Consider the following 16,438-nt stretch of genomic DNA (forward strand, 5'->3'; position numbering starts at 1 on the left):
TTGTCCCAAGGGAATCCTTTAGATTCACACCAACAGATATATAGTTACAGGCTTTCTGGCCTGAACAAGAGTATCGATAACAGAATCTGAGAACCCTCGCTTCGATAAGATCAAGCGTTCAATCTCCAAGCAGTCAGCTGGAGTGAAACCAGATTCGGATGTTCGAACGGACCCTGAACAAGAAGGTCTCGTCTCAAAGGTAGCTTCCAAGGTGGAGCCGATGACATATTCACCAGATCTGCATACCAAGTCCTGCGTGGCCACGCAGGAGCTATCAAGATCACCGACGCCCTCTCCTGATTGATCCTGGCTACCAGCCTGGGGATGAGAGGAAACGGCGGGAACACATAAGCTAGTTTGAAGGTCCAAGGTGCTACTAGTGCATCCACTAGAGCCGCCTTGGGATCCCTGGATCTGGACCCGTAGCAAGGAACTTTGAAGTTCTGACGAGAGGCCATCAGATCCATGTCTGGAATGCCCCACAGCTGAGTGACTTGGGCAAAGATTTCCGGATGGAGTTCCCACTCCCCCGGATGCAATGTCTGACGACTCAGAAAATCCGCTTCCCAATTTTCCACTCCTGGGATGTGGATAGCAGACAGGTGGCAGGAGTGAGACTCCGCCCATAGAATGATTTTGGTCACTTCTTCCATCGCTAGGGAACTCCTTGTTCCCCCCTGATGGTTGATGTACGCAACAGTTGTCATGTTGTCTGATTGAAACCGTATGAACTTGGCCCTCGCTAGCTGAGGCCAAGCCTTGAGAGCATTGAATATCGCTCTCAGTTCCAGAATATTTATCGGTAGAAGAGATTCTTCCCGAGACCAAAGACCCTGAGCTTTCAGGGATCCCCAGACCGCGCCCCAGCCCATCAGACTGGCGTCGGTCGTGACGATGACCCACTCCGGTCTGCGGAATGTCATCCCTTGTGACAGGTTGTCCAGGGACAGCCACCAACGGAGTGAGTCAATGGTCCTCTGATTTACTTGTATCTTCGGAGACAAGTCTGTATAGTCCCCATTCCACTGACTGAGCATGCACAGTTGTAATGGTCTTAGATGAATGCGCGCAAAAGGAACTATGTCCATTGCCGCTACCATCAAACCGATCACTTCCATGCACTGCGCTATGGAAGGAAGAGGAACGGAATGAAGTATCCGACAAGAGTCTAGAAGTTTCGTTTTTCTGGCCTCTGTCAGAAAAATCCTCATTTCTAAGGAGTCTATTATTGTTCCCAAGAAGGGAACCCTTGTTGACGGAGATAGAGAACTCTTTTCCACGTTCACTTTCCATCCGTGAGATCTGAGAAAGGCCAGGACAATGTCCGTGTGAGCCTTTGCTTGAGGAAGGGACGACGCTTGAATCAGAATGTCGTCCAAGTAAGGTACTACAGCAATGCCCCTTGGTCTTAGCACAGCTAGAAGGGACCCTAGTACCTTTGTGAAAATCCTTGGAGCAGTGGCTAATCCGAAAGGAAGCGCCACGAACTGGTAATGCTTGTCCAGGAATGCGAACCTTAGGAACCGATGATGTTCCTTGTGGATAGGAATATGTAGATACGCATCCTTTAAATCCACTGTGGTCATGAATTGACCTTCCTGGATGGAAGGAAGAATAGTTCGAATGGTTTCCATCTTGAACGATGGAACCTTGAGAAACTTGTTTAAGATCTTGAGATCTAAGATTGGTCTGAACGTTCCCTCTTTTTTGGGAACTATGAACAGATTGGAGTAGAACCCCATCCCTTGTTCTCCTAATGGAACAGGATGAATCACTCCCATTTTTAACAGGTCTTCTACACAATGTAAGAATGCCTGTCTTTTTATGTGGTCTGAAGACAACTGAGACCTGTGGAACCTCCCCCTTGGGGGAAGCCCCTTGAATTCCAGAAGATAACCTTGAGAGACTATTTCTAGCGCCCAAGGATCCAGAACATCTCTTGCCCAAGCCTGAGCGAAGAGAGAGAGTCTGCCCCCCACCAGATCCGGTCCCGGATCGGGGGCCAACATTTCATGCTGTCTTGGTAGCAGTGGCAGGTTTCTTGGCCTGCTTTCCCTTGTTCCAGCCTTGCATTGGTCTCCAAGCTGGCTTGGCTTGAGAAGTATTACCCTCTTGCTTAGAGGACGTAGCACTTTGGGCTGGTCCATTTCTACGAAAGGGACGAAAATTAGGTTTATTTTTTGCCTTGAAAGGCCGATCCTGAGGAAGGGCGTGGCCCTTACCCCCAGTGATATCAGAGATAATCTCTTTCAAGTCAGGGCCAAACAGCGTTTTCCCCTTGAAAGGAATGTTAAGTAGCTTGTTCTTGGAAGACGCATCAGCTGACCAAGATTTCAACCAAAGCGCTCTGCGCGCCACAATAGCAAACCCAGAATTCTTAGCCGCTAACCTAGCCAATTGCAAAGTGGCGTCTAGGGTGAAAGAATTAGCCAATTTGAGAGCATTGATTCTGTCCATAATCTCCTCATAAGGAGGAGAATCACTATCGACCGCCTTTATCAGCTCATCGAACCAGAAACATGCGGCTGTAGCTACAGGGACAATGCATGAAATTGGTTGTAGAAGGTAACCCTGCTGAACAAACATCTTTTTAAGTAAACCTTCTAATTTTTTATCCATAGGATCTTTGAAAGCACAACTATCCTCTATGGGTATAGTGGTGCGTTTGTTTAAAGTGGAAACCGCTCCCTCGACCTTGGGGACTGTCTGCCATAAGTCCTTTCTGGGGTCGACCATAGGAAACAATTTTTTAAATATGGGGGGAGGGACGAAAGGAATACCGGGCCTTTCCCATTCTTTATGAACAATGTCCGCCACCCGCTTGGGTATAGGAAAAGCTTCTGGGAGCCCCGGGACCTCTAGGAACTTGTCCATTTTATATAGTTTCTCTGGGATGACCAACTTGTCACAATCATCCAGAGTGGATAATACCTCCTTAAGCAGAATGCGGAGATGTTCCAACTTAAATTTAAACGTAATCACATCAGGTTCAGCTTGTTGAGAAATGTTCCCTGAATCAGTAATTTCTCCCTCAGACAAAACCTCCCTGGCCCCATCAGACTGGGTTAGGGGCCCTTCAGAACCATTATTATCAGCGTCGTCATACTCTTCAGTATCTAAAAACAGAGCAGTCGCGCTTACGCTGATAAGTGTTCATTTTGGCTAAAATGTTTTTGACAGAATTATCCATTACAGCCGTTAATTGTTGCATAGTAAGGAGTATTGGCGCGCTAGATGTACTAGGGGCCTCCTGAGTGGGCAAGACTCGTGTAGACGAAGGAGGGAATGATGCAGTACCATGCTTACTCCCCTCACTTGAGGAATCATCTTGGGCATCATTGTCATTGTCACATAAATCACATTTATTTAAATGAATAGGAATTCTGGCTTCCCCACATTCAGAACACAGTCTATCTGGTAGTTCAGACATGTTAAACAGGCATAAACTTGATAACAAAGTACAAAAAACGTTTTAAAATAAAACCGTTACTGTCACTTTAAATTTTAAACTGAACACACTTTATTACTGCAATTGCGAAAAAACATGAAGGAATTGTTCAAAATTCACCAAATTTTCACCACAGTGTCTTAAAGCCTTAAAAGTATTGCACACCAAATTTGGAAGCTTTAACCCTTAAAATAACGGAACCGGAGCCGTTTTTAACTTTAACCCCTTTACAGTCCCTGGTATCTGCTTTGCTGAGACCCAACCAAGCCCAAAGGGGAATACGATACCAAATGACGCCTTCAGAAAGTCTTTTCTAAGTATCAGAGCTCCTCTCACATGCGACTGCATGTCATGCCTCTCAAAAACAAGTGCGCAACACCGGCGCGAAAATGAGGCTCTGCCTATGATTTGGGAAAGCCCCTAAAGAATAAGGTGTCTAAAACAGTGCCTGCCGATATTATTATATCAAAATACCCAGAATAAATGATTCCTCAAGGCTAAATATGTGTTAATAATGAATCGATTTAGCCCAGAAAAAGTCTACAGTCTTAATAAGCCCTTGTGAAGCCCTTATTTACGATCTTAATAAACATGGCTTACCGGATCCCATAGGGAAAATGACAGCTTCCAGCAGTACATCGTCTTGTTAGAATGTGTCATACCTCAAGCAGCAAGAGACTGCTCACTGTTCCCCCAACTGAAGTTAATTGCTCTCAACAGTCCTGTGTGGAACAGCCATGGATTTTAGTGACGGTTGCTAAAATCATTTTCCTCATACAAACAGAAATCTTCATCTCTTTTCTGTTTCTGAGTAAATAGTACATACCAGCACTATTTCAAAATAACAAACTCTTGATTGAATAATAAAAACTACAGTTAAACACTAAAAAACTCTAAGCCATCTCCGTGGAGATGTTGCCTGTACAACGGCAAAGAGAATGACTGGGGTAGGCGGAGCCTAGGAGGGATCATGTGACCAGCTTTGCTGGGCTCTTTGCCATTTCCTGTTGGGGAAGAGAATATCCCACAAGTAAGGATGACGCCGTGGACCGGACACACCTATGTTGGAGAAACTCCATATACATTGTCACAAATGCACAAGAGGATTCTGGGTAAGATATGCAAATTAGATATGCAAAATCTCATTTTTTTTGCTTCAAATACTGTTTTAACACAGCGATCCCTTAAGAGGATTATTGTAGCAATACAGAAACCACTAGTGAGTGGCTTCTGTATTGCTACAATAATCCTGTTAAGGGATCGCTGTGTTAAAACAGTATTTGAAGCAAAAAAAAATGAGATTTTGCATATCTTACCCAGAATCCTCTTGTGCATTAGTAACAATATATACGGAGTTTTACTGGGGAAAAGCAAGCGGGGAACTTGCCTAGATGTGCTAATTTTCTATGCAAAAAATTGTATTGAGATAGTCCCCTTTTTCTGTAATTCCATTCTGAAAATGTGAGCTTTTCAGTTCCTGTTAGAAATGGAAGTGCAGAACACTGTTATAGTCCACACAGTCATTGGCTGCACACTCTAGTGACCTATTTATAACTGACCCTAATTGGCTACAGCAGAGAAGGTAACCTAAGTTACAACAACATAGCAGCTCCCATTATTTTATAGACATTAAAACTTTACATTGTCTATATTTAAACAGTTAATGAAACTTTGAAACATACATCTACATGTTATTCTCAGACTAATCTTTTCTTTGACTGCATCGTTCTATCTAGCATTTGTTTAGGGTTTAATGTCCCTTAAGATTGTGCATAAACACATCTATCCTGGTAATTTGGATTCTTGGTTTCATGAAAATAGGTACTCAGAGAAAAGAACAAACTAGGTGCAGGTGAAATATACAAAGGTTGCTATTATATATACCTATATTGTTTAAAAAGGAATACAAATCCCTACCTATATCCTGTCACGTTCCTGCCCACTACAAGATGTTTGGGCTCACTGTCACATAGATAAAGGTTGAAATCATTCTCCGGAACAAGATCCACATCATGGAATATAAAACAATCCCATTTCTCTTCCTTTAAAGCCTCCATGTACCCTACATTAAGCAGCTTAGCACGGTTAAATTTTGCATTACCAGCCTGTAAAAAAAAAAAAGAGAAGACATTCATTTTAATCCCATTAGTGTGGATTTATATTTCAGGTTGTACATAAAACATGACAAAATATAGAAACAACAAAACTCTCAGTTTTGTGATTGCTGTAGAAACACTGCATGCTGGGTACTCCCCAGCAATACATATAATTAAAACATAATGAAATTACAAAACTGTAGGTTTATGCTACCTACACCTGTAGCAGAAATGAACTTTGCTTAATATGTCAATATGAATGCATGATCAGTTGCTCTGTGATACACACTGTCTTTTGTAGGATTGCCAGCTTCATAAAAATATCACACAACCTATAGGTTACTGGGCACGGGTGGTAGGTGGGGTCATACAATGTCCCCCTAAAAGCTCAACCTTAGGCCTCACCCTTTATCCCACCAGCTATATGCTCAGTGCTTTACACAGTACTTTTTAGTGGGTGCACCAACTGGCTAAAATTTTAGCCAAAATTAAGCTACAATTAAAAATGTTCAAATTTTATTTCACAAATTATCATTAAAATTCTTTTATGTTAAATTATGCAATTAATTTGTGCTTTGGATAACTGAAAATGATATAAAATGAATGCCACCAGGATGCTACATAATGCCTCCCAGCTGGCAAAATTTTCTGTGGAGAACACAGATATTTCACAACTGAGCAGTCATTTCATCCCCTTGGTTGCCAGTAACACATGTAAATAGTAGTGATTCAACCCCCTTTCACTGCCAGGAGCACACAAATAGCGATGATTTAAAGGCCCCATGGCTGCCTGTAACACATAATAGAAAATTTACAGTGTTACTTCATTTATGGCCATATTTGTAATGAATAGGGGCTTGGGAGTCTTTACATTTTGCTGACACTGAGGGGACTGTAAGTGTCTGGTATTTTTGTATAGATTTTACAGGACTGCCAGGTTAATTACTGGACACCTGGCAACCCTAGTCTTTTGTGTTATACAATGATTCCATTCCAGTAAAACAAGTATCTGATCTCTGGCTGATCCAGTAACGGCGTGTTGGCAAGAAGACAATACTTGTAACCTCTGTATGATGAGTCTGACTGGTGACCTTCATCTGTTCCTTCATAAAACCTGTGTGCGCTGACACTTATAATTTTTGTAAAGGTCATATTATATTCACAAAAAGGTTAACTGCAACTGTTCAGTGTCTGCTACATACAATTCCAATTATTATTATTATTATTATGTTTTATTAAATATGTTGATTCTTAAAGGGATACTAAACCCAATTTTTTTATTTCATGATTCAGATAGAGCATGGGATTTTAAGCACCTTTCTAATTTACTCCTATTATCAATTTTTCTTTGTTCTTTTGCTATCTTGATTTTAAAAAGCAGTACTGTAAGCTTTAGAGCCAGACGATTTTTTTGTTCAGCACATGGGTAGAACTTGCTGATTTGTGGCTAAATGTAGCAAACCAATCAGCAGCTCTACCAAGGTGCTAAACTAAAAAATGGGCCGGCTCCTAACCTTTTATTACTGCTTTTTCAAATCAAGATAACATGAGAACAAATAAAAATTGATAATAGGAGTAAATTAGAAAGTTGCTTAAAATTGCATGCTCTATCTGAATCATTTAAGAAAAAATGAGTGTTTAGTATCCCTTTAAAGGATCATGGAAATTAAAAATGTAACTTTAATTATTCAAACAGATCAGTGATGAACAACTTCATAACACATGGGGGCCACAGATCACTAGTTCACAAGACTTAAAGGGGCAGTGTACTGTAATGTTTTCCTAATTATCTATTTTATCTGCTAGAATGTTTTAAATAGTTTACAAATGGCCCCTTTACCTTTATTTTATCATTTGGAATAGTTGGTTTTTGCTGTTTCTATCCCCACTAAATACTGACAATGTCAGTAGCCTAAAGGGACAGTCAAAAACAGAATTTATGTTTACCTGATAAATTACTTTCTCCAACGGTGTGTCCGGTCCACGGCGTCATCCTTACTTGTGGGATATTCTCTTCCCCAACAGGAAATGGCAAAGAGCCCAGCAAAGCTGGTCACATGATCCCTCCTAGGCTCCGCCTACCCCAGTCATTCGACCGACGTTAAGGAGGAATATTTGCATAGGAGAAACCATATGATACCGTGGTGACTGTAGTTAAAGAAAATAAATTATCAGACCTGATTAAAAAACCAGGGCGGGCCGTGGACCGGACACACCGTTGGAGAAAGTAATTTATCAGGTAAACATAAATTCTGTTTTCTCCAACATAGGTGTGTCCGGTCCACGGCGTCATCCTTACTTGTGGGAACCAATACCAAAGCTTTAGGACACGGATGATGGGAGGGAGCAAATCAGGTCACCTAGATGGAAGGCACCACGGCTTGCAAAACCTTTCTCCCAAAAATAGCCTCAGAAGAAGCAAAAGTATCAAACTTGTAAAATTTGGTAAAAGTGTGCAGTGAAGACCAAGTCGCTGCCCTACATATCTGATCAACAGAAGCCTCGTTCTTGAAGGCCCATGTTGAAGCCACAGCCCTAGTGGAATGAGCTGTGATTCTTTCGGGAGGCTGCCGTCCGGCAGTCTCGTAAGCCAATCTGATGATGCTTTTAATCCAAAAAGAGAGAGAGGTAGAAGTTGCTTTTTGACCTCTCCTTTTACCGGAATAAACAACAAACAAGGAAGATGTTTGTCTAAAATCCTTTGTAGCATCTAAATAGAATTTTAGAGCGCGAACAACATCCAAATTGTGCAACAAACGTTCCTTCTTCGAAACTGGTTTCGGACACAGAGAAGGTACGATAATCTCCTGGTTAATGTTTTTGTTAGAAACAACTTTTGGAAGAAAACCAGGTTTAGTACGTAAAACCACCTTATCTGCATGGAACACCAGATAAGGAGGAGAACACTGCAGAGCAGATAATTCTGAAACTCTTCTAGCAGAAGAAATTGCAACCAAAAACAAAACTTTCCAAGATAATAACTTAATATCAACGGAATGTAAGGGTTCAAACGGAACCCCCTGAAGAACTGAAAGAACTAAGTTGAGACTCCAAGGAGGAGTCAAAGGTTTGTAAACAGGCTTGATTCTAACCAGAGCCTGAACAAAGGCTTGAACATCTGGCACAGCTGCCAGCTTTTTGTGAAGTAACACAGACAAGGCAGAAATCTGTCCCTTCAGGGAACTTGCAGATAATCCTTTTTCCAGTCCTTCTTGAAGGAAGGATAGAATCTTAGGAATCTTAACCTTGTCCCAAGGGAATCCTTTAGATTCACACCAACAGATATATTTTTTCCAAATTTTGTGGTAAATCTTTCTAGTTACAGGCTTTCTGGCCTGAACAAGAGTATCGATAACCGAATCTGAGAACCCTCGCTTCGATAAGATCAAGCGTTCAATCTCCAAGCAGTCAGCTGGAGTGAGACCAGATTCGGATGTTCGAACGGACCTTGAACAAGAAGGTCTCGTCTCAAAGGTAGCTTCCATGGTGGAGCCGATGACATATTCACCAGATCTGCATACCAAGTCCTGCGTGGCCACGCAGGAGCTATCAAGATCACCGACGCCCTTTCCTGATTGATCCTGGCTACCAGCCTGGGGATGAGAGGAAACGGCGGGAATACATAAGCTAGTTTGAAGGTCCAAGGTGCTACTAGTGCATCCACTAGAGCCGCCTTGGGATCCCTGGATCTGGACCCGTAGCAAGGAACTTTGAAGTTCTGACGAGAGGCCATCAGATCCATGTCTGGAATGCCCCACAGTTGAGTGACTTGGGCAAAGATTTCCGGATGGAGTTCCCACTCCCCCGGATGCAATGTCTGATGACTCAGAAAATCCGCTTCCCAATTTTCCACTCCTGGGATGTGGATAGCAGACAGGTGGCAGGAGTGAGACTCCGCCCATAGAATGATTTTGGTCACTTCTTCCATCGCCAGGGAACTCCTTGTTCCCCCCTGATGGTTGATGTACGCAACAGTTGTCATGTTGTCTGATTGAAACCGTATGAACTTGGCCCTCGCTAGCTGAGGCCAAGCCTTGAGAGCATTGAATATCGCTCTCAGTTCCAGAATATTTATCGGTAGAAGAGATTCTTCCCGAGACCAAAGACCCTGAGCTTTCAGGGATCCCCAGACCGCGCCCCAGCCCATCAGACTGGCGTCGGTCGTGACAATGACCCACTCTGGTCTGCGGAAGGTCATCCCTTGTGACAGGTTGTCCAGGGACAGCCACCAACGGAGTGAGTCTCTGGTCCTCTGATTTACTTGTATCCTCGGAGACAAGTTTGTATAGTCCCCATTCCACTGACTGAGCATGCACAGTTGTAATGGTCTTAGATGAATGCGCGCAAAAGGAACTATGTCCATTGCCGCTACCATCAAACCTATCACTTCCATGCACTGCGCTATGGAAGGAAGAGGAACGGAATGAAGTATCCGACAAGAGTCTAGAAGTTTTGTTTTTCTGGCCTCTGTCAGAAAAATCCTCATTTCTAAGGAGTCTATTATAAGAAGGGAACCCTTGTTGACGGAGATAGAGAACTCTTTTCCACGTTCACTTTCCATCCGTGAGATCTGAGAAAGGCCAGGACAATGTCCGTGTGAGCCTTTGCTTGAGAAAGGGACGACGCTTGAATCAGAATGTCGTCCAAGTAAGGTACTACAGCAATGCCCCTTGGTCTTAGCACAGCTAGAAGGGACCCTAGTACCTTTGTGAAAATCCTTGGAGCAGTGGCTAATCCGAAAGGAAGCGCCACAAACTGGTAATGCTTGTCCAGGAATGCGAACCTTAGGAACCGATGATGTTCCTTGTGGATAGGAATATGTAGATACGCATCCTTTAAATCCACCGTGGTCATGAATTGACCTTCCTGGATGGAAGGAAGAATTGTTCGAATGGTTTCCATTTTGAACGATGGAACCTTGAGAAACTTGTTTAAGATCTTGAGATCTAAGATTGGTCTGAACGTTCCCTCTTTTTTGGGAACTACGAACAGATTGGAGTAGAACCCCATCCCTTGTTCTCCTAATGGAACAGGATGAATCACTCCCATTTTTAACAGGTCTTCTACACAACGTAAGAATGCCTGTCTTTTTATGTGGTCTGAAGACAACTGAGACCTGTGGAACCTCCCCCTTGGGGGAAGCCCCTTGAATTCCAGAAGATAACCTTGGGAGACTATTTCTAGCGCCCAAGGATCCAGAACATCTCTTGCCCAAGCCCGAGCGAAGAGAGAGAGTCTGCCCCCCACCAGATCCGGTCCCGGATCGGGGGCCAACATTTCATGCTGTCTTGGTAGCAGTGGCAGGTTTCTTGGCCTGCTTTCCCTTGTTCCAGCCTTGCATTGGTCTCCAAGCTGGCTTGGCTTGAGAAGTATTACCCTCTTGCTTAGAGGACGTAGCACTTTGGGCTGGTCCGTTTCTACGAAAGGGACGAAAATTAGGTTTATTTTTGGCCTTGAAAGGCCGATCCTGAGGAAGGGCGTGGCCCTTACCCCCAGTGATATCAGAGATAATCTCTTTCAAGTCAGGGCCAAACAGCGTTTTCCCCTTGAAAGGAATGTTAAGTAGTTTGTTCTTGGAAGACGCATCAGCTGACCAAGATTTCAACCAAAGCGCTCTGCGCGCCACAATAGCAAACCCAGAATTCTTAGCCGCTAACCTAGCCAATTGCAAAGTGGCGTCTAGGGTGAAAGAATTAGCCAATTTGAGAGCATTGATTCTGTCCATAATCTCCTCATAAGGAGGAGAATCACTATCGACCGCCTTTACCAGCTCATCGAACCAGAAACACGCGGCTGTAGCGACAGGGACAATGCATGAAATTGGTTGTAGAAGGTAACCCTGCTGAACAAACATCTTTTTTAGTAAACCTTCTAATTTTTTATCCATAGGATCTTTGAAAGCACAACTATCTTCTATGGGTATAGTGGTGCGTTTGTTTAAAGTGGAAACCGCTCCCTCGACCTTGGGGACTGTCTGCCATAAGTCCTTTCTGGGGTCGACCATAGGAAACAATTTTTTAAATATGGGGGGAGGGACGAAAGGAATACCGGGCCTTTCCCATTCTTTATTTACAATGTCCGCCACCCGCTTGGGTATAGGAAAAGCTTCTGGGAGCCCCGGGACCTCTAGGAACTTGTCCATTTTACATAGTTTCTCTGGGATGACCAACTTGTCACAATCATCCAGAGTGGATAATACCTCCTTAAGCAGAATGCGGAGATGTTCCAACTTAAATTTAAACGTAATCACATCAGGTTCAGCTTGTTGAGAAATGTTCCCTGAATCAGTAATTTCTCCCTCAGACAAAACCTCCCTGGCCCCATCAGACTGGTTTAGGGGCCCTTCAGAACCATTATTATCAGCGTCGTCATGCTCTTCAGTATCTAAAACAGAGCAGTCGCGCTTACGCTGATAAGTGTGCATTTTGGCTAAAATGTTTTTGACAGAATTATCCATTACAGCCGTTAATTGTTGCATAGTAAGGAGTATTGGCGCGCTAGATGTACTAGGGGCCTCCTGAGTGGGCAAGACTCGTGTAGACGAAGGAGGGAATGATGCAGTACCATGCTTACTCCCCTCACTTGAGGAATCATCTTGGGCATCATTGTCATTGTCACATAAATCACATTTATTTAAATGAGAAGGAACTCTGGCTTCCCCACATTCAGAACACAGTCTATCTGGTAGTTCAGACATGTTAAACAGGCATAAACTTGATAACAAAGTACAAAAAACGTTTTAAAATAAAACCGTTACTGTCACTTTAAATTTTAAACTGAACACACTTTATTACTGCAATTGCGAAAAAATATGAAGGAATTGTTCAAAATTCACCAAAATTTCACCACAGTGTCTTAAAGCCTTAAAAGTATTGCACACCAAATTTGGAAGCTTTAACCCTTAAAATAACGGAACCGGAGCCGTTTTTAACTTTAACCCCTTTACAGTCCCTGGTGTCTGCTTTGCTGAGACCCAACCAAGCCCAAAGGGGAATACGATACCAAATGACGCCTTCAGAAAGTCTTTTCTATGTATCAGAGCTCCTCACACATGCGACTGCATGTCATGCCTCTCAAAAACAAGTGCGCAACACCGGCGCGAAAATGAGGCTCTGCCTATGATTTGGGAAAGCCCCTAAAGAGAAAGGTGTCTAAAAAAGTGCCTGCCGATATAATCTTATCAAAATACCCAGATTAAATGATTCCTCAAGGCTAAATATGTGTTAATAATGAATCGATTTAGCCCAGAAAAAGTCTACAGTCTTAATAAGCCCTTGTGAAGCCCTTATTTACAATCTTAATAAACATGGCTTACCGGATCCCATAGGGAAAATGACAGCTTCCAGCATTACATCGTCTTGTTAGAATGTGTCATACCTCAAGCAGCAAGAGACTGCTCACTGTTCCCCCAACTGAAGTTAATTCCTCTCAACAGTCCTGTGTGGAACAGCCATGGATTTTAGTAACGGTTGCTAAAATCATTTTCCTCATACAAACAGAAATCTTCATCTCTTTTCTGTTTCTGAGTAAATAGTACATACCAGCACTATTTTAAAATAACAAACTCTTGATTGAATAATAAAAACTACAGTTAAACACTAAAAAACTCTAAGCCATCTCCGTGGAGATGTTGCCTGTACAACGGCAAAGAGAATGACTGGGGTAGGCGGAGCCTAGGAGGGATCATGTGACCAGCTTTGCTAGGCTCTTTGCCATTTCCTGTTGGGGAAGAGAATATCCCACAAGTAAGGATGACGCCGTGGACCGGACACACCTATGTTGGAGAAATTTAATTTTCATGATTCAGACAGAGCATGCAATTTTAAACAACTTTCCAATTTACTTTTATCATCAAATTTGCTTTATTCTTAGTTTAAAATTAAACCTAGGTAGGCTAGGGCGCTTATTTTAGGTGGGCAGCTATAATTGAAGTTATAACCAGAGATGGGCTCAGTCAGAATGAGGAGAATTGAAGCTATAACCAGAGATGGGCTCAGTCAGTGAGGAGAACTGAAGTTATAACCAGAGATAGGCTCAGAGTGAGGAGAATTGAAGTTATAACCAGAGATGGGCTCAGTCAGAATGAGGAGCATTGAAGTTCTCTGAGCCCATCATACTTCTTAACCAGAGGGAAAGAGTAGTAGAAGTAGCCTTCTGACCCTTATGATTTCCAGAGAAAACAACAAATAGGGAAGAACATTGACGAAAATCTTTAGTAGCTTGTAAGTAAAACGTCTGTCAGGAAAAATCTTCATAGTCAGAGAATCTATGATTGTCCCTAGGAAAGTCACTCTTGTAGATGGAACTAGAGAACTCTTTCCCAGATTCACTTTCCACCAATGGGAACGAAGAAAAGACAACAACATCTCTGTATGCGATATTGCTAGTTGAAAAGATGATGCCTGAACCAAGATGTCGTCTAAATAAGGCGCCAATGCTATTCCCTGAGATCTGATCACTGCCAACAGAGCTCGCAGAACCTTTCAGAATACTCTGGGAGCTGTGGCAAGACCAAACGGAAATGCTTGTCCAAAAAGGTAAACTTTAGAAACTGGTAATGATCCCTGTGAATGGGAACGTGTAAGTACGCGTCCTTCTGGTCTATGTCGTCATGAATTGACCCTTCCTGCACCAATGGAAGAATAGAACGAATAGTTTCCATCTTGAAGGACGAAGACCTGAGGAATTTGTTGAGGCACATTAGATCTAGGATGGGGCGAAACGTTCCTTCCTTTTTTGGGAACCACAAATATATTCAAATAGAATCCTAGACCTTGTTCCTCTAGAGGGACTGGAACAATTACTCCCAGAGAGAACTAAGCGTTCAATCTCCAAGTAGTCAGCTTCTGAGAAATGAGATTTGGGTAAAGGAAGGGACCCTGAACTAGAAGGTCCTTCCTCAGAGGAAATTTCCAAGGTGCGTACCATATCCTGCAAGACCACGCAGGTGCTATTAGAATCACTAACACTCTCTCTTCCTTGATCTGAGCAATGACTCGTGGAAGGAGAGCAAACAGAGGAAACTGGTATGCCAGCCTGAAGTCCCAAGTAACCGTTCGCCAGAGCATCTATCAAAGCGGCCTGTGGATTCCTTGACCAGAAAGGCAAACCTCAGATATTGTGATGATCTCTGTGAATGGGAATATGAAGGTATGCATCCTTCAATCTATGGTCGTCATGAACTGACCCTCTTGTACTAAAGAAAGAATTGAACGTATCGTCTCCATCTTGAAAGACGTACTCTGAGAAATTTGTTTAGATACTTTAGGTCCAGGATTGATCTGAAGGTTCCTTCCTTTTTGGGAACCACAAACAGATTGGAATAGAAACCCAGACCCTGTTCCTGAATTGGAACAGGTACTATCACTCCCAGGAAGGAGAGATCTTGTACACATATCAAGAATGCCTCTCTTCTTATCTGGTCTGCAGATAACCTCTCTGGGAGGAAAGGTCTTGAATTCCAACTTGTAACCCTGGCCCCCACTTAATCCGCTCCAAGATCGGGGGCAAACCCTTCATGCTGATTTTGAATCAGCTACAGGTTTCTTTGATTGCTTCCCCTTGTTCCAAGACTGACTGGACTTCCAAGAGGGCTTGGACTGTTCCTGCTTTGAGGAAGAAGGGGAAGACTTACCTCAACTGAAAATACGAAAGGAGCGAAATTTACTCTAACACCCTTTCAGTCTACTTTTCTTATCTTGAGGTAGAAAAGACCTCCCTCCCCCTCGTAATATCAGAAATAATTTCTGTTAGACCAGGTCCAAACAAGGTCTTACCCTTGTAAGGAATTGTCAAAAGCTTAACCTTAGAGGAGACATCCGCTGACCAAGATTTCAGCCACAGAGCCCTGCGGCCTAGCAAAGCGAAATTAGAGGTTTTGGCTCCCAGCCTAATCACTTGCAGAATAGCATCAGAAATAAAGGAATTGGCTAGCTTAAGAGCCTTAATCCTTAATCAGATAAGGCATCAAACCAGTGGCAACACACACCGCAGGTTGCCATTGGAGACCTGAATGAACATACATTCTTTTTAAATAAACCTCCAGTTTATTGTCCATAGGATCTTTAAAAGAACAACTATCTTCAATAGGAATAGTAGTTCTCTTAGCCAGTGTAGAAATAGCCCTTTCTACCTTTGGGACCATGTGCCATGGTTCCGTTATAGTCAGCGACTGGAAACATCTTCTTGAAAATAGGAGACGGGGAAAAGGATACCCCTGGTCTCTCCCACTCCTGAGAAATAATATCCCTAGCACGGTCTGGGACAGGGAAGACTTCCTTAGAGGAAGGAACTTCAAAGTAATTAAAGAGTTTGCTAGCTTTCTTAGGTTGTACAATGACGACAGGGGTGTCTGAGTCGTCCTAAGTATCTAAAACCTCCTTTAACAGCACATAAAGATGTTCAAGTTTAAATCTAAGGACACTCCTTCAGCTTCAGACAAGGGAGTTACAATGTCTGCCTCTGAGATTTTACCCTCAGATAGTCTTTAAGAATCTTCCTCATCAGATTTAAGAGGAAGGGCCATTTGAGAAGCATTACTGGAATCAGAAACCCTCCTATCTGATTCTCTAAGTTTCCTCTTACATTTCCCCTTTAAGATAGGAAAAGCAGCCAACGCCGCAGATACTTGAGCTGCAATTTCTGCCTTCAAATACACTCCACTAGGAGTTATAGAAGAACTGCAGGGTACTGCATGTGACGCCGTTGAGGCCTGGGACATTACAGGAGAAGACTGTGGCAATACCTGAACAGCATCATCCTGAGAGACATTAGGCTCAGTAGTGAAAATCTTTTCTTTACACTGTAAAGTTTTCTTAACACATGAGGAACAGAATTGCATAGGTGAAGCAATCTGGGCTTCTAAACATAAAAGACAATTATTCAGATCTGAACA

General features: G+C 42.9%; 1 protein-coding gene across 2 annotated transcripts in view; it reads right to left on the minus strand.

Moving 5' to 3' along the window:
- Positions 1-16,438, minus strand: part of B4GALT4 (beta-1,4-galactosyltransferase 4) — a 397,258-nt gene that overhangs the window by 157,747 nt on the left and 223,073 nt on the right. For both annotated transcript variants that reach the window (XM_053705849.1, XM_053705850.1), the window contains one exon: positions 5,366-5,553. In XM_053705849.1, coding sequence (XP_053561824.1) covers positions 5,366-5,553 — 188 coding nt within the window. The remainder of the gene's footprint in view (positions 1-5,365; positions 5,554-16,438) is intronic.

The sequence above is a fragment of the Bombina bombina genome, chromosome 3 (genome assembly GCF_027579735.1).
Source record: "Bombina bombina isolate aBomBom1 chromosome 3, aBomBom1.pri, whole genome shotgun sequence".
Classification (NCBI taxonomy): Eukaryota; Metazoa; Chordata; class Amphibia; order Anura; family Bombinatoridae; genus Bombina; species Bombina bombina.